Source organism: Triturus cristatus, chromosome 3_2, assembly GCF_964204655.1.
Source record: "Triturus cristatus chromosome 3_2, aTriCri1.1, whole genome shotgun sequence".
Lineage (NCBI taxonomy): Eukaryota > Metazoa > Chordata > Amphibia > Caudata > Salamandridae > Triturus > Triturus cristatus.
In genome coordinates, this window is record NC_140584.1 from 699,633,302 (window position 1) to 699,659,754 (window position 26,453).

The 26,453-nt window shown below is 40.9% G+C and overlaps 1 protein-coding gene across 2 annotated transcripts in view; it reads left to right on the plus strand.

Annotated features, from left to right (window-relative positions):
* Window positions 1-26,453, plus strand: part of DNAH7 (dynein axonemal heavy chain 7) — a 1,967,826-nt gene that overhangs the window by 430,043 nt on the left and 1,511,330 nt on the right. For both annotated transcript variants that reach the window (XM_085648764.1, XM_085648765.1), the window contains exon 18: window positions 5,817-6,003. In XM_085648764.1, coding sequence (XP_085504890.1) covers window positions 5,817-6,003 — 187 coding nt within the window. The remainder of the gene's footprint in view (window positions 1-5,816; window positions 6,004-26,453) is intronic.

Consider the following 26,453-nt stretch of genomic DNA (forward strand, 5'->3'; position numbering starts at 1 on the left):
TGGGAAACACTCTTAACATACAAGCTATGCCATTTGTAACAATACTGACAAAAGCAGATTATTTAACTGAGGCAGCAATCAGAACAATGCTAAGGAGCGATCCTATTGTCTCAGGAACACTATGACTGAAGAACAAAGAACACATATGAAGGGTCTGAAATAGAATTGACATTAATGGACAATGACTTGAAACTTTGAAAGACAAACCCAAAGCTGCAGTTCCATAAAAACTCGACTGACAATATACATGAGAAGTACACAAGATAGAACTCGGTATTGTGAAAAAGTCAAGAGAAATAGACAGGAATTTTTCTTTTGGCAACCCTACTTTATATTCCTTTTCATGAAATGCATTCTCACTGTCACACTACAGCAGTAAATGTAAATTTCAAATGTAAGGAATAGGCAGAGTGGGGGACCAGGGGGTACTGGAACCAGAAAAAAAACTAAGCCTCTGTAACCAGTTTACAAAGGAATGTAAATATGCAAATGGTCTCTGGCCTCAAGGGAGTTGCCTTCAACCCCTTTGCTTCTGGGCCTGGAAGCTCAGGTCACCTGAACCTACTGCACGCAGCACGCACCATTTAATTTATGAGGTAGGACTGTTATGAGGCAACTCATTACTGCAACCAACGCTGGCGAGAGAGTGTAGTGCTGCCTGTGTGCGCTGCAGTATTGATGGGGCCCCTGGAAACTGGGGCTGCTGGGGGCATAGCTGCTAAGGTTTCAGATTGCCATGTGCGACTGTTGTTGATGTATGTTGCATCCCCGGCCAGTAATCGCTGACATACACAGATAAATCATTTTCCAATAAAAACTTTACAGACTTAATCAAAATGTGAAACTGAGTTTTCTTTGCCAAGAGGCAATCACAGGAGCAATGTTAGTTTTTGCAGGCCCCTCTGTCAGAATATTGGGAATATATTGGGACCTCATTTTCACTACAACACCGAGAACCTTCACATTTCACCACAGTCCCAGCTCTGATTGGGTCTAACAGTTGCTCCCCTGGTGGCCAAAGGCAGAGCCTTTTCCTTGTCAAGTAAGATGGCCATCATGTCTTTCACTCTCTCAACAAAGATGATTCCCATTTCACATCTCTGGAGAATGGGTGTAGTAAAAATATCTTTAATTCATGGAACCATGCTGCAAATTCTTCCTTCTTACTCTATCAATGTGTTGTCAATACCAAAATCCAAGATCTGGCAGTTGCAAAGTCTCGAAGTTTACTCAAAGGGAGAGGATAGTCAGCATACATTCCTCACCAGTGTTTCAAGGGTCATCTTACAGCGCCAACGTGTTTTATACAAGTCCTCACAGCGCACACAACATAGGACCTCCACAGCCAGCATTGTCTACTGAAGACGACCCACTGTGCAGACTAATTAAAGACTGACTACGTTCTGAGAACTGAATCATCTGAAACAATAACTACATCCTTCTAAGTAGCAGTAAAATACGTCATTCCAGATCTTCCTTTCGGACACGAGTTCCTCAACCTAAACCATTCTTCAAATAATATATTTTACAGCCTAGTAATAAAGGGGCACACTGTGCGTCAATCATCAGTCGAATTACTGCTAAAAAGAATCCAGCTGTACTGATGCCGTGAGACAAGAAGTGATCACCTCGTCAATTTATGCCAGATCACCAATGAAGGACAAGAGGTCACCAGACAATCTTTGTGAGTCCTGCAGAGGGGGGCCAGGAATAGTTCACAGAAGGACCCCACACTTGACACCACAGGAAATATCTTCATCCAGAGCAGCTTCACTAAACAACGGCGGAACCTGCAAATGAGCACACAATGTCCTACCGGCCCTGGTTTGGGGCAGGGCTGAGAGCTCCAGAGGAGGCTGTCCAGTCTCCTGGAGAATGACTCCATGCCCCTTTGTACGTCATTAGTGTAGCCACTAAAAAACACAGGCCGCATCCCTCTCGGAAGCCTACTGTGTGATCTACCACTGTAGGTAAGGTCCTGTCTTCATTATAGTAGCCCCAGAAACAGCTGCCCTCTGCTGAATGAGCAGAGAAGAGGGACTGGCTGAGTGCTCCGGACTGGCCTCTCGAGTAAGGTGAACTGTTGACCTCACTGTGATGTTCTTGGAAGCAGCAGGGAGTTGTGTGTTTTGCTTTGACTCCTCTTGGACTGAAAAGCATGCACGTCACTTACAGCTCGGCAGGGGTAGCTACTGCAACACCTGGCTAGCCCTTTGTGACCCCTGGCACTGCCTTTGCGAGCCTTGGCCCCAAAGGTGGCAAACACAGTGCCAGGAACAGAGGGGCAACTAATCCTTATAGACATTGGTTGGTTGGCACTCCACTTTCTTTGTTTTGTGTCAATTCTTTATTGCACTAATAGTGAATAATAGTATATTATTCACTATTAGTGTATTAAAAAATGAAGTAGAATTAGCTCGAATATGACCTTCCATGGCAATGGAGGTAAATAAAAAATGCTTTTAAATGTATGTTGTGTGTGTGCTTGTGGTTGAAAGTGTTTATATGAGACAGTGTGTGTTTGTGTGAATGTGTGTATATGTGTAGGTGTGAGTGAAAGTAAAGGTCAAATGGTGTGTGACGTTGCTTGTGATGTCGTTTCCGATACGCCTGTCATTTTGGTGAAATTATGTCCATGCTGAAAAACTGCCTTTCTCTAGCTGGGTTGCGCCTACTGTCAGTCATCCCTGAGGAGAAAGGAAGATCTTGCTGCAGAAGTATTTCAATACCCTCTCTGTGGTTCCGTCATTGAACTGGCCCTCGTGCCTCGAACACACAGAGAAGAAACAGTGGCGTAGCGCAAAATGATAGCCCCCCTGCAGAATGTGATAACAGGCCCTAGTCTCAGATATCTCCCAAATATTCATAAGCTCTGGCCTGAATAGGGTTCTCTGAAGGGTAGGGGAAAGGCGCACCACAAGGGTAACAGGAGCTGCAGTGGCCTGTGTTACGCCCCAGAGAGGAAATAATCTTAACTCAGACATTGAGCAATATTTGCCAGGCCAGACTGTTGTCCAAATCAAATGCTCCCCATCGGTATTAAAAAAGGGCTATCTTTATCTTAAAAGTGGACCCTGAACCTCGCCATGTTCATTCTTTTTCTACAGTGCCTCAGTGTGTAAAGGCCTGCAAGACGAGACGAGGCTGGGTTGCAGCACATGCAGAGCTCACTATGCTTGGGAAGTCCCTCCAGGAAACAGGGTATCCAATCTCGCAGCGGTCATATACCTAGGCCCCTGCACTCTCCTCTGTGCTAGGACTCCAGAGGCCACTGATCCTCCATTTTATTGTGAGCCGTCAGTACTGGCTGAAGCAGCAGCTTTCAGCAGAGGCCTAATGCTGTGGCATACTGTACAAGTAAGGTTCTCTTCTCCCCTCTTTCTTCAGCCTCACCTCCTGCTCTCCGAATCAGAAGGGGATGGCCACTAATTATTTTCATAACATGTAGCAGTGTCTTTTATTCATAGTACATGTACTGTGAGGAAAAAATAAATGACATGAGAGCATATCGTAAATAAGAGAGGCCTTAATCAATGGCTCAATGTGTGCCTTTCCAGAGAGTAGGTTATACCTTACCTAGCTAGAACCCTCACGTATTGTGTCCGGTGGGCTAAATATCTTGTGTAATGTACATCAACACTGAGGTTGATATATCTGAAATTAAATGGGCCCCATTAATGCCAATTAAGAAAGAGTGTAGTAACGTAACTATATAGATCACGGGACCCAGACATCTACATACCGATTTGCCTGGGGCCGGGTGTTTTATTTAAATATTATTATTTTATTATTTATTATTTATATGGCGCACAAATCATCCCCAAGGGGATCTCTCAGCACCCTGGAAGCAGGCCACCTATTGCCAGGTCTTAAGGTGTTTTTTTAAGAGAACCAAAGTGAGATATGCCCCCAGGTCCTCCGTCAGAATATTCCAGTACTTGGGGGCTAAGTAGGAAAAGGCACGGCCTACCATTTTCACTTTCTTAATTCTCCGAGTTCGGAGGAGCTTTTGACCACTGGATCTTAACTGACGGGCCGGAGTATACCATTCTAATTTCTTAGTTAGGTATCTTGGCCCTAACCCGTAAAGAGCTTTGAACACTAAGCATAGGAGTTTGAAAACTGCTCTTTTCCTTATAGGGAGCCAATGTAACTCTCTCAACAGAGGTAGAGATGGGGTTCATGCAGGCTTGTTCAGTGCTAAACGTGCCGCCGTGTTTTGAACGACTTGTAGCCTTGAAAGCAAGTCCTGCCTCATTCCTACTAGTAGAGCGTTTCCATAATCTACTCTACTGGCTAGAAGCACCTGTATCAGGACCCTTCTGGTGGAAAGAGAAATCCAAGGGAAGATCCTCTTTAGCATGCGCATCAGTCCAAAGCACTTGCCAGATAGGATCCTAGCATGCTCCTCCATAGAAAGGTTGAAATATATTTTTCATATTGGGTTAAACTAAACAAGGCGTCTCCTCAAGTATTAAGCGGTGGAGTATTTTCTCCAAAGGATGAATGGCAGTTAATTTCTAAAACGAAAAAGATATAGCGTAATGTAGCTCAGAGTAACTAGAATGTAAAAGTGAACTACATAAATCGCAAGAGGCATGAATGAGGCCTGCATGTGCATTGCCTCTCCACCCAAAATCCAGTGAGCTACGATAAAAAGTTCAGCTACTGGTGACCCAAGTTCATATGTGTATAATAAACAAACACAAGGCACAAGTCACGACGGCTAGATAGACAGGTAGGCTAACTACTAAAGGCAGCCACAAGCTGACAATGTGAAACCTGCCTGTAGACAGAGTTCAAAGGATACCACTCCCATGTGCAAAAGTCGACTCGGGTCAACAAGTAAATGCATACGATATTATAAGGGTGCAGCAGGGTTCGTTCGTACTTACAAAAACTCTTGCGGCCGAAGTCTTCAGCCAGAAGTAGGGTTGCACGTGGACAGTTATGCTCCATTTTTGGACAGAAGAGGGACTCCTCGCCACCACGGACCACTCAATCCTGCCTCGGCTCGGACAGACACCTGCAGCTTCAGTGGCAGGCACACTCATGCGCACTTTTAATCGTGCTGCGCATGACAATGGTATGCTCACTGTAACATTCAGCGTGCTAACTCACCGGCAGCCCCACCCTGTCCCCCACCCTGAAGACGCGCACTCGAGGCTGGGTCAGACATCTGCGCACCGCGACCCGAGCACCATAATTAATAAAGAGCCTGCCTCAGAGGCCCGCCCGGGGCCCGGCGGACCATTTAATTAATTAAGTGGCCGGTTGTGCGCCGCCGCCATGTGCACCATTTTATTAGTGAGGGGGCCCTGACTGCGGAAGTTCTGGTAATTGCACACGTGCGACAAAGTGCTGCCACATTACCTCACTGCTCCTTGCTTTGTTTTTGCTCTCCAAAACTTTCTTTTTCGAAATAGAATTCTCACACCTAAGAAACAGATGTCCTACAGGGAGAGGAGATTCAAGTAAATGATAAATACAGCAACTACATATTCTCAAAGTTTTAGGAAGATTCTGAATTATTTTACTTGATGTTTGCAGTATGCCCGTGTGGGTTGGGTCTCCATGGCTAGATATGATCACTGGTGTGTGTCTGGCTATCTTTAATACTTGTATGGTAGTGACAATCGAAGAATGGCTTTCAGATTAGGTTTTGTTTGTATTCTACATTTGTTGTATGAGAGACTATATGGCTAAAGATTTTAATGATTTAGCATACTAATATACCTTGTCATTTTGTTTTAGTGCCTTATTTTATTCTGAAGTGTTCTTTAAACCAGCGCTAACTAAAATGGTTACTTCCACAGAGACTGGGAAGGAAAGCTTTTGTTGCTGCAAGAAATTTTGGATGAGTGGTTGAAGGTTCAAGCAACTTGGCTTTATTTGGAGCCTATTTTTAGCTCACCAGATATTATGGCCCAGATGCCAGAGGAAGGAAGACGATTCAACACAGTAGATAAAACTTGGAAAGAGAGTATGAAACAAGTCTTGTTGGTAAGTGTAAAATGGACTATGCAAAACAACATAGAATATTTAACGTGTTGTGCTTGTATGAAAACGTTTATAAACAAAATGAAATAGTAAAATATAACATTACAGACAGATCGTTCCGTGTTTAGTTCCGTTGCATACAAACCTCCCAGAGTCAGTTATAGAACAGAGTGCTCTGATATTATGTGGTACCATCAGATTTATCCTTTCCAGTCTCTCTTCTTTCAACCTGTTGTCTATCTTCCCCACCTCTCTCTCTCTCTCTCTCTCTCTCTCTCTCTCTCTCTCTCTCTCTCTCTCTCTCTCTCTCTCTCTCTCTCTCTCTCTCTCTCTCTATCGCTCTCTCTCTCGAGTCTGTGGTCATGTGAATTACATTTTATTTACGCCTCTTGTCCTCTCACAATAAGTTTCCTCATTTCTCCAAACCCCATTTTTATTACTTTTTCTGCCTCTCTCATTCATCGCTCTTTATCTTTCCCCTTTTTCTTGCTCTATTACATTTCCATCGTATGCACTCACCCTCTTAATATCTCTCTATAATTTGCTTGCTATTGTTTTCATATCACTCTGTCCAGCGTTGTTCTACCTGCAATGGGATTCTTATAGCCAAGAAACTATAACAGCAAACCAACTTCTAGTTCCAGAATTCATGAAAATCATGATAGTGTAGGCTACTTGCCTGTCATGGCTTCAAGTGATAGTTCCTATTAGTTTTGGCCGGTTGGAGGTTCTAAATATGAATATATGGCCCTCATTTTGAGATAGATGATAACAGGGCAGCCACTGGAAATAGAAAACTGTTCTATTCACTAACCTGTCTTTTCTAGCTAACACAAAAAACCCTCTTGGCAGAACTCCCACCATTGGAAATGCGAATGGAGGGGTCTATTTATTAGGATGGGCCCTATTTTGCTATGTCTGTCAGCTTTCCTCTTGGCCTGGTCCATCAAATTGATACAAAAGGTTTTCTTTGTTGGTTAGCTGACCTGCAAGAAAACTCCTAGTGCATTGGGGACATTCATTCTAAGCCTTATTATGAGCAATGCAAAATACATAGAGTTGGCCTTGAGTCAGCTTCTTACTCATGATTGGATTGCTCGCTCGTTTATCCCACTTCCCTCCTCCTGATTTGATGGCTCAGCTTTTAATTCTTCAGTTTGTCCTGTCAAAGCGCGTTTCGGTCTCACGGTGTTTTGTGTGGCATGCATATTTCCACTGCTGACATCAAATCTTTCATTACCTTATCACCTCACCTAATGGCTACTTCCCTCGTACCCCCTCAATTTTCTTGACCCTTTTGCACTTTGAGTGCCACCCACTATTTTGCAGCTACTTCGCCTACTACCATGCTCCCCAGTTCTGTGCTGCCAATAAAGCTACATTGCCTATACTGTGTGCAAATATGGATGAGAGAGAACTTCCTACTACTAAAACCCCAGAAACCTTGAATTTGTCCTCTTCTCTGCTTCTTTTAAGCAGAGGTTCTACTGAAGTCTCTTAGTATCTCCACACTAACATTGTAAGTCACATCCCTTCATTTGACCTAGGTTATAACCTCTCAATAATCTCTCACATCAATGATGTGGCCAAATTCACCAATTTCCAGCTCTATACCGTGAAATAATCTGATAGCTCATCCCCGTTGAACATCTGAAAACAGCAATTCATTCTGTGGTTGTCTCAAGGATCGACTTTTGAGATTCCATCTTAGAAGGAGCACCACAAACATCTATCACTCCACTCAGAGCATTTCTAGACTCAGCAGCTAGGCTTTTTGTATTTGGCAAGTAGATTTGATTAAATTATGCCCATACTTAGAAATCGTCATTGGCTACCCATCACAGCCAGACTCATATTCAATTTATGTTGTCCCATGCATAAAGCAATCCACTAAAAAAGAAATCCTCCCTATCATTTTTTATGGGGGCTCCCAAGTCCTTGGAAGCCAGCTAACCCTTCTACTTCTTGATCTGCCTAAATTTGGAACAACCACAGCACAGAAACAATTTTTCTCTGGAGCTCCTATGGCAGCCTAGAACTTGTTGCCTCCTAAGCTTAGAACACTGACCCCTCTCTCAATCTTCCACATGCAGCTCAAAGCCCACCTTTTCAGGCAATTTCTAATCTAAATCCAACATTGACGTTAAAAACCATATACGGAAACCATGACATTACTGGGGGAATTGGACCCAGAATTACTTATTTCCCTGGATATTCCTAATTTCTCAGTGGAACCTCAATGCTTCACTTGTAATCCTTGTTAGCTTCACCCCCTGATACTTATCAGTGTCCCTAGTATCAGTATCTCTGGGGGAAGAGTTACTCGGTCAAACTCTGGCCACCTCATAATGATGGACGTAGTTCTTTATAAGTTCAAGAAGGTTTAGTGCCTCCACGAGATTGCTGGGAGGTTGTATTTAAGAATATCTGGTTAGTGAGCATATAGCTTCAGAGAAGCAAGTGTGATTACTAATGTGAATTTGTAATTGATGTAACAAGTAAAAGACCCATCTCTAAATGTTAAATTGATTATGAAGGTCGGTTATGAATGCTCTCTTTCACGACATATGACACAGTCAAGATTTCCCAGGCAGCCCTATCCTTTCATACAAAAGGTCGGAACTTGAACTCCGTGTACCACAAGAGGGCTTCAAGGAATCCATGAGTTTAACCCCACCCTTGGTATCTGGTTTACAAATAGCCTTTCTTGTGGGAAGGGTTACGGGGAGTCCTTTAGCCATTTAATGTTATCTCTAGTTGTTATGTTACTTAAGGTAAAGGGGATCAGTGATAGGGGGCATGGAGAGACGTTCTGAACCAAAGGTGAAACTACCCTGTGGTCAAGGTGTTATGGTAAGTATGGTAGAACTGGGGGTCTCTAGTTGGCTCTAGTTGGCTTAGGCAGTTACCTTAGACCAAATAGGGACCGTTGCTTCTAGTCAGGGAAAGGAAGGACACTATCTTTGATAACCCCTGCTCACCCCCTGGTAGCTTGGCACAAACAGCCAGGCTTATCTTCAAGGCAATGTGTAAAGTATTTGCAACCACACTCCAGTGACACAGTGATAACACCACAAATGGACACCACACGGATGTATGGAAATAGCGGTATCTTTATCAGGAAGAAAATACAGTAAGATCACACGATAATAATCCAACATATGCGTATTCGTAATATTTCACTTTGCCGGTTATTAGGCTAACAAACACTTGTAGGTTCTTGCGGTATTAATGAGCAGTTCACGATGTTCAAATGCAGTCCTAATGCAATGCTATGCAGTTCGTAATGCAGTTCGTATTGTCAGACTAATGCAGTTCGTAATGCAAGAATAATGCCATCCTCAATGCAAGTAATCAGGCAGTTCGTTATGCAAGAATAATGCAATCCTCAATGCAAGTAATCAGGCAGTTTGTTATGCAAGAATAATGCAATCCTCAATGCACGTAATCAGGCAGTTCGTAATGCAAGATTCTCTTCCAGGGATCCTCATCAATAGTCATAAGCACCTGAATATTCCCGCCCATGCGCGGGGACCCCGGAAACAATATATACACATATATGTGAAAAACATATATGAAGCTATATATATATATATATATATACATACATATATATATTCACTGAAAAAACCATAGGTTTCAGGGGCGTTATAGGTAGCTGGACATTTCCCTCGTACAATACCCTAGAAATTCCCCCGTTATAGTTAGTTCAGCTAACTATAACTCGCGCCCCCACAATGCACTGCTGATTACGTCACATATTACATCACTCATGACATGGTCAGTGATATCACTCATGACATCACTGATGACATCTCAAATGACATCACTGATGACATCACTGATGACGTCATCCAGTGAGTCTGTGTTTCTGTAAAGTTTTAATATATTTAATATATATAGGGAAAGGCCTGTTGAAGAATGAGTGGGTGTACAAGTGTGTGAATGGATGATTTTCTAGGTGCATAACTGACTCTATAAGTGAGTCATTAAATGTATCTTACTGCAGATTAGTGACTAAACTGTGTGAATGTCTGTATGTGTCTGTGTGTTGGTGTATAAGTGGCTGCATGGTTTTGTGAATAGCTATATGAGTGTCTATATGGGTTATTGATTGGTTGTTTGAGTATCTGTATGGGTGCCTGAGTGTTTGTGTTGGTAGGGTGTGTGAGACTCTGTGCATAGATGTGTGAGTGGGTGTTTCTATGGGTGCATAGTTTTAAGAGTGCAACTGTGATGGACTGTATGGTTGGGTGTGTTAGTGATTGAATGTATATCTCAGTTGTACATGTGTCAGTAACTACATATGTGAAACGCAGTGTATATGTGTGTAAGAGTATATAACTATATATATGTGAGAGTGTGTGATTGCGGGAGTGACTGTATGGATGAGTGTGTGCTTGTATCAGTAATTGTATAAGAGCGTCAGAATTTGTTAGTATTTTTATGAGTAAGTGAACTTGAGTGTGTTTAACTGTATAGGTGAGTAAATTGGACTGTGATTAATTATTTGCATGACTGACTAGGTGTGTCAGTACCTCAGTGGATGATTGGCAGTGTGTGAGTGTCTATATAGGAGTATAAATGCATATGATAGTCCTGTATGGAGTGACTGTAAGTATGAGTGACTGTACAGGTGAGTGAGTGGAGATGTATGTAGACCTATTAGTCAATGAGTGGGTATGTGGTTATTGGTATTGGAGTATCTATGGTTTTCAAAATGGCCGTCTGAAATTTTGAGTCAGTGTATCAAAGGTTATATTAGGGTGTGAGAAGATGCACTAATTTATCACATGGATGACGTCATCAGTGATGTCATTTGAGATGTCATCAGTGATGTCATCAGTGATGTCACTGACCATGTCATGAGTGATGTAATATGTGACGTCATCAGCAGTGCATTGCGGGGGCGCGAGTTATAGTTAGCTGAGCTAACTATAACGGGGGAATTTCTAGGGTTTTGTACGAGGGAAATGTCCAGCTAACTATAACGCCCCTGAAACCTATGGTTTTTCAGTGAATTTCTAAGGTTTTTTAAATTCCAATTCCTAACTATAACGTCCCTGAAACCTATGTTTTTTTTCAGTGAATATATATATATATACATATATATATATATATAATATAGTATGGGTGACAATTATACCTACCTACGTTTTCTACCACTTGCTGTCCTTAATAATATTGAACACGATGGAATGCGGGACCTGCCACGCTACTTTATACAACTGTAATGTTTATTCAGTTCTCCAAATTATCCGCTGAAGTTTGTCCAAAAATTATCCTTGGAGATCAAGGAATTCGTAGAGCAATATCGAAGCAATACCTATGATTTCGCAATATGTCAATGTTGCAAACTTTCAATGTTTCTAGATTACGACAACTTGCAATGTTCTGTCCAAAAATTCAAGACGCGTTAATGCCTAGTTACAAAAAAAGAACTGGAGCGCTTTTACCCAGAATCCGTTGGGTAATATCGCCTTCTGCTCTGCGTTATTCTTTGGAGTCTGTATGGCAGCTGACTAACTGTTTCCACACCATCGGGAACCGCCGAGATGAACCGCTACAGCAACACCCGCTTCTAATGTTCAAGTGAGCGAGAGAATAACGAGCGTGTACGTGGTCTCCTTTTATAGGAGGGACCCGCCCAAGAGAATCGGCACGCTGCAAGGACAAACGTGGGGGGCGTGGCCAGATCTCAGCTGAGAGAGCTATGACTGTGGGAGAAACTAGGCATCAATTAGTATACGAGGCAACTTTTTAGGGAACAAACATGTACTAATATACATAATATGAAACAGGAAAACCAAAGGTATTTTACTGGTGAAGAGTTTTCGTTCACATTCTTTTCGTTTTGTGGTACATACAGTTTATGGCATGGCATGGAGTTTGGCTATTTCGTTTATCCTTTAGATTGATGACAAACCCACCAGTATCCTGGTAAAGGGATGGCACAGTGTATTTTACCACAGACGTTGTGGGTGTTGGAAGAGGTGCATTTGCCAATACTGTCAAAACCGATGCACACACAAGTGCGCCTGCCACAACTGCCAGTCACGTTGAGCGGTGTGACAGTGCCCCCGGGCAGCCTCAGCCCATAGCCAAGACAAGTCGGCATTGCTTTTCCAAACGGGAGCTGCTGACATGGATCTCCCAGTGTGGAAAAGCAATCAGCTTTGGATTTTGGAAGCGAGAGCCAGTTTCCCTGCTCTCACTTCCAAAATCCAAAGCAAGTTTGCTATGACAGGGTGGAAACCGTGCAGCTCCCGCCCTGTCATAGCAAACAGCAGTGTCCCAGGGTGGACACCCCGGGACACTGCAGGAGCCGGCCCTGGGGGGTAGCGGTCCCCAGGGCCATCACGGGCTCCTGGAGGAGGGTGGCGCGCCCCCCCTCCCAACATGAGTGAAGCCCCGGGGAGGTGGTGGTCCCCGGGGCTGCAGGGGCCCCAGCGGGCACCCGCTATTATTTTTTAAGAACTGACCTCGGGACCTAGCCCACCCGGGGGCCTCATTAAAATAAAACGCATTTTTAAACAATTTTGGCGGGATTCGTGACCCCAGCGCGTATTGCGCTGAAATGTAAAAAAATGCTTTTTGTGGGCCTATGGGTCCCTCTGGGACCCCCTGAGCAGGCCTAGGAGGTAAGGGTGTTTCTACCCTGCCCCCTTCTCTTGTTTTATATCTTTGTTTCTCTGTTTTCTGGTGACTCGCTTCTACCGAGTCACAAGATGACTGCCAACACTTCCTGGTTTGGAGTGTTGACAGCCAATTAGAATGAAGCTCATGGTTGTGGCAGCCAATTAGAATGAAGCTTGTGGTCGGGAGGGGTCGCAACTCCACCGCTGCCCTAAATATCGAAACTTTTATTTTTTGAACTTCTCAGCAACTACTGAACGGATTTACACGATTTAAAAATAAGGTCGCTTTCTGAACCAAGCACTACATTTTTGCCAAATGTGGGGTAATTCCGTTCAGCAGTTCAGGCTGTAGCCCGTCTCAAAATTTCCTATGGAAATTAACATGGAGAAAACGTGTTTTGGGACCCCCTTTTTTTCTCAGGATAGGAGCTTACCTGGATAGACTTTTTTGGGGAGAATTTAGTGAAGATTTGTCAAACAACGCCAAAGTTTTTAGCAAATCAAAAAATGCTTTTCCTTTGGAAACTAGGTTCTAACTATAACTAGGTAATATATATATATTCACTTTAAAAAACCATAGGTTTCACACATGTTATAGTTAGGTGGACATTTCACTCGTAAAAAACCAATGAAATTCCCCCGTTATAGTTAGTTCAGATAACTATAACTCGCACGCCCGCAATCCACTGCTCATGACGTCACATATTACATCACTCATGACATGGTCAGTGGCATCACTCATGACATCACTGATGACATCATCCTCTTGATAGAGTGGCGGTCGCGCGAGTTATAGTTATCTGAACTAACTATAACGGGGGAATTTCATTGGTTTTTTACGAGTGAAATGTCCACCTAACTATAACATGTGTGAAACCTATGGTTTTTTAAGTGAATTTGCAAGGTATTTTAAATGCTAATTCCTAACTATAACGTGTGTGAAACCTATGTTTTTTTCAGTGAATTTGTACGGTTTTTTAAATGCTAAGTTATGTACTTATTATTATATTTTTTAGATATTTATTTTACAATAAACTACGTATTAAAAATGTTTTTTTTTTTTAATGGTTTTTTACCGTGCGCACCCCGCGATTTAAAAAAAAATAAAAAAATAAAAATGTTTTTTTCTGCCTTCGTGGTCCTTCAGGGATCCCCTGACAAAGGCTAGGGGGTCAGAAACTTTCTACCCTGCCCCCTTTTCACGTTCACCACCTTCCTTTTTCACTCTCGCACTCAAAACAAACAAAATGGCGGCCGACACTTCCTGATTTCGAATGTTGACTGACATGTAACCACCAATCAGAATTACGCTCGTGCACATTAGGGTGCGCGCACCGTGCGCGCACGGCGCACGCACGGTGCGCGCACGGTGCGCGGCTATAGATATTTATGTACTTTAACTGCAATTTTCTCAGGAACTACTGAACAGGTTGACTCCATATATGCAAAAGGCACATCCCTGACCTGAGGACTACCTCTTTGCCAAATTTCAAGTAATTCTGTTCAGCCGTTCGGGCTGTACCTTCGACTAAAGGTCCTATGGGAAAATTCATGGGGAAAACGCATTTTGGGACCCCCCTTTTTTCTCGGCCCCCGCTTGACAAATCCCCCCGAGACTTTCAGGGTAGGAGCTGAGCGGAGCGCCCCATTAGTTTTGAAAATTTCGTGAGGATTCGTCCACCGGCGCCAAAGTTATTCAAAATAGAATTTTGAGATTTCCTATGGAAACACGGTCCTAACTATAACTATCTACTGGCGACCACCAGTAGATAATATATATATATATATATATATATATATATATATATATATAATCACTGAAAAAACCAAAGGTTTCAGGGACGTTATAGTTAGGAATTGGCATTTAAAAAACCTTAGAAATTCACTGAAAAAACCATAGGTTTCAGGGGTGTTATAGTTAGCTGGACATTTCCCTCATACAAAACCCTAGAAATTCCCCTGTTATAGTTAGTTCAGCTAACTATAACTCGAGCCCCCGCAATGCACTGCTGATGATGTCACATATTACATCACTCATGACATGGTCAGTGACATTACTCATGACATCACTGATTACATCTCAAATGACATCACTGATGACATCACTGATGACGTCATCCAGTGACTGTGTGTTTCTGTAAAGTTTAAATATATTTTATATATTTATAGTGAAAGGCCGGTGGAAGAATGAGTGGGTGTACAAGTGTGTGAATGGATGATTTTCTAGGTGCGTAACTGACTCTATAAGTGAGTCATTAAATGTATCTTACTGCGGACTAGTGACTAAACTGTGTGAATGTCTGTATGTGTCTGTGTGTAGGTGTATAAGTGGCTGCATGGTTTTGTGAATAGCTATATGAGTGTCTATATGGGTTATTGATTGGTTGTCTGAGTATCTGTATGGGTGCCTGAGTGTTTGTGTGGGTAATGTGTGTGTGACTCTATGCATAGATGTGTGAGTAGGTGATTCTATGGGTGATGTAATTTGAGATGTCATCAGTGATGTCATGAGTGATGTCACTGACCATGTCATGAGTGATGTAATATGTGACGTCATCAGCAGTGCATTGCGGGGGCACGAGTTATAGTTAGCTGAACTAACTATAACAGGGAAATTTCTAGGGTTCTGTACGAGGGAAATGTCCAGCTAACTATAACACCCCTGAAACCTATGGTTTTTTCATTGAATTTCTAAGGTTTTTTAGATGCCAATTTCTAACTATAACGTGCATGAAACCTATGGTTTTTTCAGTGAATTTCAAATGTTTTTTAAATGCTAATTCCTATCTATAACTTATCTCTGAAGATATCATGTTTAATGATTTTCATTGGATTTGTATATTTTTCAAATTCAGTGTGTCAATTTCATTAATTACGTTTTTTTAAAATACTCTTTTATCACCATTTTTTAAACTTATTTTTTCAATTAATTATTTTAAAAATTAAAAAATATTATTTGAACTTAATGGGTTTTTCAAACATATTTTTTTAACTAAATGTTCAAAACTTTATTTTATATATATTTTTTCAATGTTTTTGGATCCGCGCACCCTAAGCGACCGTTCTCGATCCCTACGCGATAGCATCCGCGCATGGTAAGCGTTGGGTACGTGTTTAGTGCGCGATTGCAATGCGACCGGTACGCGACTCCCAGCCTATACGCGACACGTTCGATGTACGTAACGCGACATTTACGCGCTTCCACGATGCGTCATCTGCGTCTATGATGCGGTAGGTGCACGGATCCCGCGAAATATTTAACATTTAAAATAACATATAGATATGTATTTCATGTGAATATTAATAGAAGACAAACTCTAAACTAGTTTTAAAACTAATTCATTTTCACATCTAATCCTATAATTTTTTTTAATTCAATTTCGCGGATGCGCCCTGGGTGTGTGCTGCGTAAGCGAAGGGTGTGCGGATTCCATGTGACCTGCAAAAAAAGAGATTTGATTGGTTCATTACACTTCCTCTTCTAACTATTGAAAGACCCCACCCATTTCAATCATTCTTCTTTGACCTTCTTTAGAGCACCATCTCTTTGGAGAGAAGAAGATTTTTTAGACTAAGTTTACACTTAGCTCTAACTTTTTTCAACCAAAAATGGCTTCAGGGCAGCAGGCATCACCAGCATCACCTCATACTTCTGAGGATGAATTTTTGGCGGAGGCACTACCCAAAGAACGTTTTTCTTCAGTGGTGTGGAAATTTTTTACTTTTCTCGAGGGGCAGAATAAGACCAATGCCACCTTGGTCACGTGCAAGATTTGCAAAAGAGTCCTGTCGTGAGGGGATCCTAACAAGAGATACTCGTGCGGTACGGGAAGTACGATGAAGCACATGAGGACCCTTCATCCAAACAATCTTGCACGAGAAGAGTGCCGACGAATGAGAAACACTCCTGCTCCTGCGCCATCCACCTCATCACAGCCGAGCACCTCAAGAGTGCATCCATCAGCCCAAACCTTGGACATCCGTCCTCAATTTCAATTTAGTGCAATGCGACTTTGTGCTATGGTGAGCAGTCGATCCATCTGATCTGCCGCCGGCAAGAAAGTCCCATTTGCTAGTTTTTTTTTTTTGTTTTTTTATTGTTCCCTGAAGTTCATTGTTTGGTTTCTCCTGTTTTGTTTTTTGTTTTTTTTGCAGAAAAATGAAAAAAAAAAAAAAATTGTTCAGAAAACTCAAAAAAAATTATAGAAGAAGAAAAAAAAAGTTCGTGTAAGAACTGACTTTCCTGGTTTAAAAAAAGAGCTAAGTTTCTTTGTTAGTTTAGATGAATGTATGTGTAGTACGTAATTGACTGAATGAATGCATTAGTAGCGTATGGTGAATGTATAAGTGCAGAACTATGAGGAAGTGCTGCAGCATCACACAGTAACCTCTTTAACTGCAGTGTGCTGTAGTACTTCCGAAGCACAGGGATGCAACATATGTACATAAATATGTTGCACATCTATGCTTCTGTCTGCACGGCTACTTAAACTGCAGCCATGTGGTGACAAAGGCACCCCTGCACCATAGTGCAAGGATATATGTGTCATGTGCTGTTTGTTTTTCTACAGGAAGACACACCTTCCTGCACAAAAACAATGAGAAAATGCTTTTCTCTCCTTCAATGTATGCTGAACATTTCAGCATGCATTGAAGATATAAAAATGTGGAGAAATTAAAACAATTCTCCTTGTTGTGCTTTCCTACACCAATTTTAGAATGGTGCACCATTCACACACATATCGAGATTTATGATTTTTGATAAATCTAGACATGTGTCTTGTTCTATGAGTATTAAGTGCAATCATGCACAACAAAACTTATAGAACACCCTTTCAACACAAAGTGGTCTGCATGATGAGGTTGTCTTTACATGGAGTATAAAAAGTGCACAGAGTGCCTTTTCCTCTCTTTGTAAATATGAAAGAGTATCTTAAACAATAACTATGTTACAAAAAGTGACATATTTCCAGTTTTAAAATTCCTTGCGAATGATAAAAAGTAAGCACAGAGTTTTGTCTGCCAAGATATTCAAAGAAGAATGATTGAAATAATTGCGGTCCTTCAATAGCTAAAATAGGAAATATTATGAACCCCTCAAATCTCTTTTTTAGCAGGTCACATGATATCTGATTATGGTCAGATTTCAAAACTACAAAGGTATAAACAGAGTGTTTTTAGAAACATGTTTCAACTTTGTAGCTTCTTGCAGACCTCCTCATTCTGCATATTGAGACTTAGTTAAACTTACCTTCACAGTAATAGGAATAAAAAATGGTACACATTTTTTTCACGTTTTCATTCCAATCTACATTCTTAAAAATTGCATATTTTAAAATTTGGATCTGTGAAAGAAAAGGAAAAAAAATTATAACATGTAATAATAAATTTTTTACAACACGGCATAATTTCCACAAAGTAATTTTTTTGCCTTTTTTGCTGTTCTCAGAATATATTAAATTTCACTAAAAATAGTGATTTCAATCGTACTCATCACTTAACAGCGGGCCAAAAAAAACCAATCTCAAAGATTGTTAAAAAAACAACAACATTCTATTCTCCAAAAAAAAAACAAGATACAAATCACAGATATATAAAATGCATACAGCTAACAAAATTTTATAAGTTTAACTTACAAAAACTGTAAATGTCACTTTAAAATATTCACCGAATCTAAGGATGAATTTTTGGAGGATACACCACGCCCACAACGTTTTCCTTCAGTGATGTGGACATTTTCTACTTTTCTCGAGGGGCAAACAAAGACCAATGCCACCTTCGTCACGCGCAAGATTTGCAAAAGAGTTCTGTTACGAGGTGATCCTAACAAAAAATACTCGTGCGGCACAGCAAGTATGATGAAACACCTAAGGACCCTTCATCCAAACAATCTTGCACGAGAAGAGTGCAAACAGATGAGAAACAGATGAGAAACACTCCTGTTCTGTATCTGTAAAAAAGAATCACAAATAAATGTATATTAATAACTTTCAAATTTATACTATTCCATTACTGTATAAACACATTTTATATAAAAACTGACTAAGAAACTATAGGCCTGAACCACAAGTGTGACGATGGTTAAAACACTACATGCATAGTGCATACTACTTTGAAGCAGTTCATGCCCTAAAGCCTACCTCACAAAAGACTACATTCTAGCTGACTAAATGATTACAGTACTATAAGGAGACACACTGGGTGAGTGACAGGGTGTTTGCTAGAAGTGTATGAATACTAACTAGGGAATTGAAGGTGTGAAAGACAACTGTGTAGATGATTGGAGGACTGCATCCATACTGCATAGGCATTTAAAGCAGTCCATGTGCTAAGGCCTGGCTCACCTCATGACTACTTGGGTACTGACTGAATGATTAGAGTACAGCACGGAGAATGCCTAGGTGAATTTATAAGTGGTAGGCTTTTCGCACAGTGAATGGATTAGTACTTGGTACTGAATGGGTCACTAGAGGAGTGCAAAGGGAGTGACAGGATGTTTGCTGGACTGTATGGATACTGACTAGGTAATTGAAAGTGTGAAAGACAAGTGTCTAGGTGGTTGGAAGACTGCATACATAGTGGAAAGGGGTTTGAAGCAGTCCATGTGCTAAGGCCTGGCTCAGTGCATGAATAATTAGGCACTGACTGAATGATTAAAGTACTCCAAAGATAGGATCTTGGTGAATTTATAAGTGTTTGGGTTTTGGCACAGTGAATGGATTAGTACATGATGCTGAATGGGTCACTAGAGGACTGCAAAGGGAGTTACAGGGTGTTTCCTGGAAGTGCATGGATACTGACTAGCGAATTGAAAATGTGAAAGACAAGTGTATAGTATGTTAGAAGACTGCATGCATACTACATAGACATTTCAAACAATCTATGTGGTAATGTATGGTTCACAACATGAGTACTTGGAATCTGACTAAATCATCAGACTACTGCTAGCTTAGTGCCTGGGTAAAACTTGTAAATGTTCAGTTCTGGCACAGTGAAGAGAATAGTACATGGTACTGCACTTTAGTGTCAAACCCTGACTCATTTTATCAATGCATAAGCAAAGAATAGCTTCTAAACCTACTAAAACTTGACAACATGACCGATTTGACACTGTCAATTAAATTGTAGAGAAAAAAAGTACTCCCTACACTTTAGCAGGAGAAATACATTAGTCTGATTAAAATGAAAATAGTCTACATACATCCCCTCACAATTAAATAACTCCTCTTTCAAGTTGTTTTGTAGATTAAAAAGTATATCAGTCACTCACCATATTTTCTTTTACAGAATCTCTGCACTGTGCACCTCTCAGCAAACCCAAAGAATGGAAAAAGTTTCCCTTTCATTTTCCACACATATACAAACATCAAATCACAATCCTTCACACATAAACTCAAAAGCAAACACACATTTCTATTGGTTAAACATTTCAGCCATTTCCAACTGAAATACATTTCAACCCTTCCCCCAATCTGCCTTCTACCTGTTACCATAGAAACAGCTCATGGAACACTGCACTGAGCACACAGGTCACAAGTTCAGCACACAATTTTGCTAAACAAGACAGGAAGTGTGCTTGACTTTTCAACATATCAGCTTATCATATATAATGTTCCTTACAATCTGTTTTTGTCAACCAATAAGAATCATACCTTTAAAAAACAGAAATATACACCCTACCTTTCAGTGTAGAAAGTAGTCCTACAACCAATGATTTCTTGTCTTTTTTCAAAAAAAAATTAAATTCTGTGGATCCGCGCACCCAGCGCGAGAGAATCCGTGCAAGGGGGACCCCAGGAGCACCTCAAGAGTATTTCCACTCTGCCCCCTTTATATGTTTTACACACTTATTCCCCTTGCTTCTTCAGCCTCGCTTCTACCGAGGCAGAAAATGGCCGCCAACAGTTCCTGGTTTTGAATGTAGACAGACATTCGACAGTCAATTAGCATTCAGCGCGTGATTGGGAGGGTGCGCGCTCGGTTCGGGGAGGGTGCGCTTACGGTGCGGGTAGGGTCCGCGGATCCTCCCCGGCCATAGATATTTATGTACTTTAAATTCAAATTTTCTCGGGAACTACTGAACGGATTCACACCATTTATGCAAAAGGCACGAGTCTGAACTGAGGAATACCTCTTTGCCAAATTTGGTGTCATTCCGTTCAGCGGTTCGGGCTGTAGCTGCAACAACAGATCCTATGGGAAATTGCATGGGGAAAACGCCTTTTGGGACCCCCCTTTTTTCTCAGCCCCCGCTTGATGAATCACCACGAAACTTTCAGGGTAGGAGCGGAGTGGAGCTGGCCAAAAGTTTGGAACATTTCGCGAGGATTCGTCAACCGGCGCCAGACTTATTGGGAATAGAATGTAGCGGATTTCCGATGGAAAATAGGTCCTAACTATAACTACCTAATGGCGACCGCCAGTAGGTAATATATATATATATATTCACTGAAAAAACCATAGGTTTCACACATGTTATAGTTAGCGGAAATTTTACTGATAAAAAACCAGTGAAATTGCCCCGTTATAGTTAGTGCTGGCAACTATAACTCACGCGACCGCAATCCTCTGCTGATGCTAATACTGTATTTAGACACTTATTTGCCCATGTCTTCTTCCATACATTTTTAGCTATACATATATTACAAATATTTTTTTTTCATAAAGACACATATGTCATCAGCAGAAGATTGCGGTCGCGTGAGTTATAGTTGCCAGCACTAACTATAACGGGGCAATTTCACTGGTTTTTTATCAGTAAAATTTCCGCTAACTATAACATGTGTGAAACCTATGGTTTTTTCAGTGAATTTGCAAGGTTTTTTAAATGCTAATTCCTAACTATAACGTGTGTGAAACCTATGGTTTTTTCAGTGAATTTGTACGGTTTTTTAAATGCTAAGTTACTTTACGCCATTCGAGGCGTGCGCGCCCACTTAACGCAGTTCGTTCCGTGCACGGTTTTTATCAACTTTAATAAGCCCTGTACATTTGGTGGCCTTCGGCCACCAAAAGCACAGGGGGTGGGGTCAATGTGGATAGTGTTTTTTTTATTTCGATTTTATAATTTCATGTTGCCAAAATTTAGTTTTTTTTACCTATTAATAAGCCCTGTACATTTGGTGGCCTACGGCCACCAAAAGCACAGGGGGTGGGGTAAGTGTGGATAGTGTTTTTTTTTTTTTTTTTTTTTTTACCGTACGCTTACGGTAAGCGTACGGTAAGCGTACTCGGCGAAATTGCCGAAAAAAAAATACAACCGTTTTTGCTCTTGGGGGATGTTTGGGGACTCCCTCAACATGACTATATGGGAGGGAGTTGTCATAACAGCCCAGTAACATGTTTTTGGCCATCATGTTTGATAAACAACACTCAGTGCGAGAGACAAAATGGCGGACGCCGCTTCCTGGTTTCGGCCGATTCGAATGTTTACTAAGATCTAAGAGCCAATCAGAATCGCGCTCGCGCACGCCACCGTACGCTTACGGTAAGCGTACGGTAAGCGTACCGTAAGCGGGCTCAGATATATATATTGATTTAAAGGCTATTTTCTCAGAATCTACTGAACAGATTTACACCAAACCTACAAAAGGCACTTCCTTGACCTAGGGACTACCTCTCTGCCAAATTTCTAGTAATTCTGTTCAGCCGTTCGGGCTGTAGCTCGTTCTAAAGGTCCTATGGAAAAATGCATGGGAAAAACGCGTTTTGGGACCCCCCTTTTATCTCAGCCCCCGCTTGACGAATCCCCCCGAGACTTTCAGGGTAGGAGCGGAGCGTAGCGCCCCACCTATTTTGAGAAATTCGCGAGGATTCATCGACCGGCGCCAAAGTTATTCAAAATAGAATGTTGAGGTTTTCCTATGGAAAAGGGGTCCTAACTATAACTACCTACTGGCGACCGCCAGTAGGTAATATATATATATATATATACACTGAAAAAACCATAGGTTTCAGAGACGTTATAGTTAGAAATTAGCATTTATAAAACCTTAGAAATTCACAGAAAAAAACATAGGTCTCAGGGGTGTTATAGTTAGCTTGACATTTCACTCATACAAAACCATAGAAATTACTTCGTTATAGTTAGTTTTGCTAACTATAACTCGCGCTCCTGCAATGCACTGCTGATGATATCATATATTACATCATTCATGACATGGTCAGTGACATCACTGATGACATCACTGATGACATCTCAAATGACATCACTGATGACATCATCCAGTGAAAGTGGTTTCGTTTGAAATTTAAATATGTATTATATATATATACCAATCTGTTTTGAAGATTGAGTGGATATATAACTGTCTGGATGGAGGATTTAGTAGCTGTCTGACTGTCTGTTTAAGTGAATAATTAAAACTGTCTCAGTTAATACATGGATTAGTAACTAAACTATGTGAATGTGTGCATCACTGTCTCTGTTGTTGTATAACATGCTGCATCAGTTGGTCACTAACTACATGAGTGTGTATATTAGTTATCGATTAGTTGGGTGAGTATTTTTATGGGACACTGAGTTTGTGTGTGGTTGGATGGGGTGTGTGTAACTCTATGCATAGATGTGTGAATGGTTGATTGACTAGGTGTATAGGTTTAAGAGTACATGGGGAAACAGTTGTTTGGGTGACTGATTGTATTTAAATCCGATTGGCCGCACTCTGCTAGTCCTACCAGCGTGTTACCCCAAAGAATTGTGGTCCATGAAGTAGCGTCGGCGGGTACGCCTATGCCAAAAGTTTAAAATGAAAATAAGTGTCGCGTTAGCCATCCCTGGACACGTGTTTCGAGGTAGTTGCCTCTCGTCAGCAGGGAGTAGGTATGTGTGTAGGGTTGCTGCGTAGGCTGCCAAAAAATATTCTCAGGTAAAGTACCACTCAAGGCGCGCAGGTGCGTAGCCATGGGCTCGTCAGCCCCACCGGCTCAAGGGAGGATTGTATTTATTTGTGTGTTGGTGAGTGAATATATGTTTTAGTTGTACAACTTCAACAAAGTCAAAAAATAATAGGCATTGTATGTGAGAGTTGGTGTATATAAATAAATATATATAAGAGTCAGTGATTGTGAGAGTAACTATATGACTGAGTGTATAGAGTGTATAATTGTAATGGTGATTTTTTAACAAATTAACTATGAGTTACTATGTGTTTGAATACATGAGGTGTTGTGTGTATAATTGTGTAAGTGAGTAAATGTAAGTGTGATAAATTTTTTTCATGAGTGAGTAGGATGACTGCATGACCGACTAGTTTGACTGCTGATGTGTCAATGTCTATATATGTGTATAAGTGCATTTGATACTGTTCTATTAATTAGTGACTGCATGTATAAGTGATTCTGTTGTTGAATGGGTAGTTGTGTGTGTAGACTTAGGAATCAGTGAGTGGGTATGTGATAACTGGTATTGGTGTGTCAATTGTTTCAAATATGGTACAGTGAGTGATGAAAGGTTATACTAGTGTATGATGAGGTGTATCAGATTGTCACGTGGATGATGTCATCAGTGATGTCATCAGTAAGGTCATTTGAGATGTCAGCAGTGATGTCAGCAGTGATGTCACTGACATGTCATGAATGATGTAATATGTGATATCATCAGCAGTGCATTGCGGGCGTGCGAGTTATAGTTAGCACTAACTATAACAGAGGAATTTCTATGGTTTTGTACGAGTGAAATGTTCAGCTAACTATAACACCCCTGAAACCTATGTTTTTTTGTGTGAATTTCTAAGGTTTTTTAAATGCTAATTTCTAACTATAACGTCTCTGAAACCTATGTTTTTTTCAGTGAATTTCAAAGCTTTTTTAAAAGCTAATTTCTAACTATAACGTCTCTGAAACCTATGGTTTTTTCAGTGGATTTCAAAGGTTTTTTAAATGCTAATTTTTAAGTGTAATAGTAGTTATACCTATTTTTTGTACTGATTTTCTACAGTTTTTAACTGTTTATTTATAAATACTTTATTCATTAAATAACATAATATATTTTTCTGAAAATTGCAAAAAAAACTAAAACTAAAATATTGTTTCATTTTTTTGTTTTATTTTTGTATTTTAATATATTTATATTATTTTCTTTCTTTTTTTTAAATTTCCAAATTTCGCGCACCCAAAGCGTACCCATCACGGTGGGTGCGCGGATTCTAGCCACCATTTTAGCAACGTCGTTAAGGATCCGCGTACGGTGTGTGACGGTTGCATGTTTTTCAGTTACATCATATACATTTAATATTATGTGATGTGCGCGATTGGTATGCGACCAGTCCGCGACTCCTGCTCCTGTGCATTCGTGAAACATACGCATTACGGTACGCAACGCTTGCACGGTGGCGGGTCCCGTGTGACGTCATATACGTGCTGGGGCGCGCTGGGTGTGTGACTCCTGCAAAAATATTTTATGTTCTAAAATGATATGCATGTGTGTTTAATATACATATTAGGGCAAGAGACTATCTAAGATATTCATAAAAATAATATATTTGTACTTATAATAAACATATTATTTTTAAATATATTTCTGCGAAGTCGCGTCGGGTGCGTGCTTTGTGAGCGCAGAGTGCGCAGATCCCATGTGACCTCAAAAAAAAAGATTTCATTGGTTCATAACATTTCCCACTGTAACTATTGAAGGACCCCACCCATTTCAATCATTCTTGTTGGAGCATCTTTAAAGAGACATCTCTTTTCCTACATGAGCCCTTTTTGCTTGTTTTTTTTGTGATTTTCAAAAAATATCAAACAAAATGGCATCTGGACAGCAGCAGGAGGAAGTATCTTCTGAAGAAGAATTCTTGCAGGAGGCACCACGTCCACAGAGGCCGGAATCTGTCGTGTGGAAATTCTTCAATTTTCCACCTGGAGAGAAGAAAGTAATTGCGAGAAAGTTGACGTGCAAAATTTGTGACCGAGTCCTGTCAAGAGGCAGTGAAAAAAAATACTCTTGTGGCACTGCTTCTATGTACAAGCATCTCCGGACCACACATCCTCTCAATCTTGCTCGGGAGGAAATGAGGCGAGCTGCTTTGAACCCCTCACCTACTGTGGCAAGTACATCTGGAGCGTCCTCAGGAACACCTGCAATCGACATTAGGCCAGAATTCGCCTTTCTCGAGCAACACTGCGTGAAGTGTAAGAAACTTATATGCTTCGGTGAGCAGTCGGTGGATGCAGTTTGTGCTGCGCAACGCAACCTTCGTTATTAATTTTTTTGTGTTTTTGTTTTTGGAATGATAAGTAATTCCAAATGTTTCCTGTTTTATTCGTTCTTTTTTTTGTTCATTTTTTGAAAAAAAAACCAAAAATACAAAATTGTTAAATTAAAAAAAAAGAAATAAATACAAAAGAAAAAAAGAAGAAAAACAAATTCTTATCAGAACTACCTTATCTAGTTAAAGAAAGAACTATTTTGCAAGGTAATGGTTGAATATATGTATACAGCATGATTGACTGAAAGAATGCATTAGTAGTGTATGGTGAATTTATATGTGAAGATTTATGAGGAAGTACTGCAGCGTGACACTGCAAGCTCTTTAGCTGCACTGCACTGTGGCACTTCCGAAGCACAGGGATGTGACATATGTACATGAATATGTTGCAACTCTGTGCTTCCCTCTGCACTGCTTCACAAACTGCAGCCATGCGGTGACACAGGCAACCTTGCACCATGGTGCAAGGATGTCTGTGTCGTATGGAGATCGTTTTTGTGCAGGAAGGTGTCCCTTCCTGCACAAAAACAATCAGTAAAGGCATTTTCCTCTTTCAATGCATGCTGTGGAATGCAGCATGCATTGAAAGAGGAAAAAATGGGGAGAA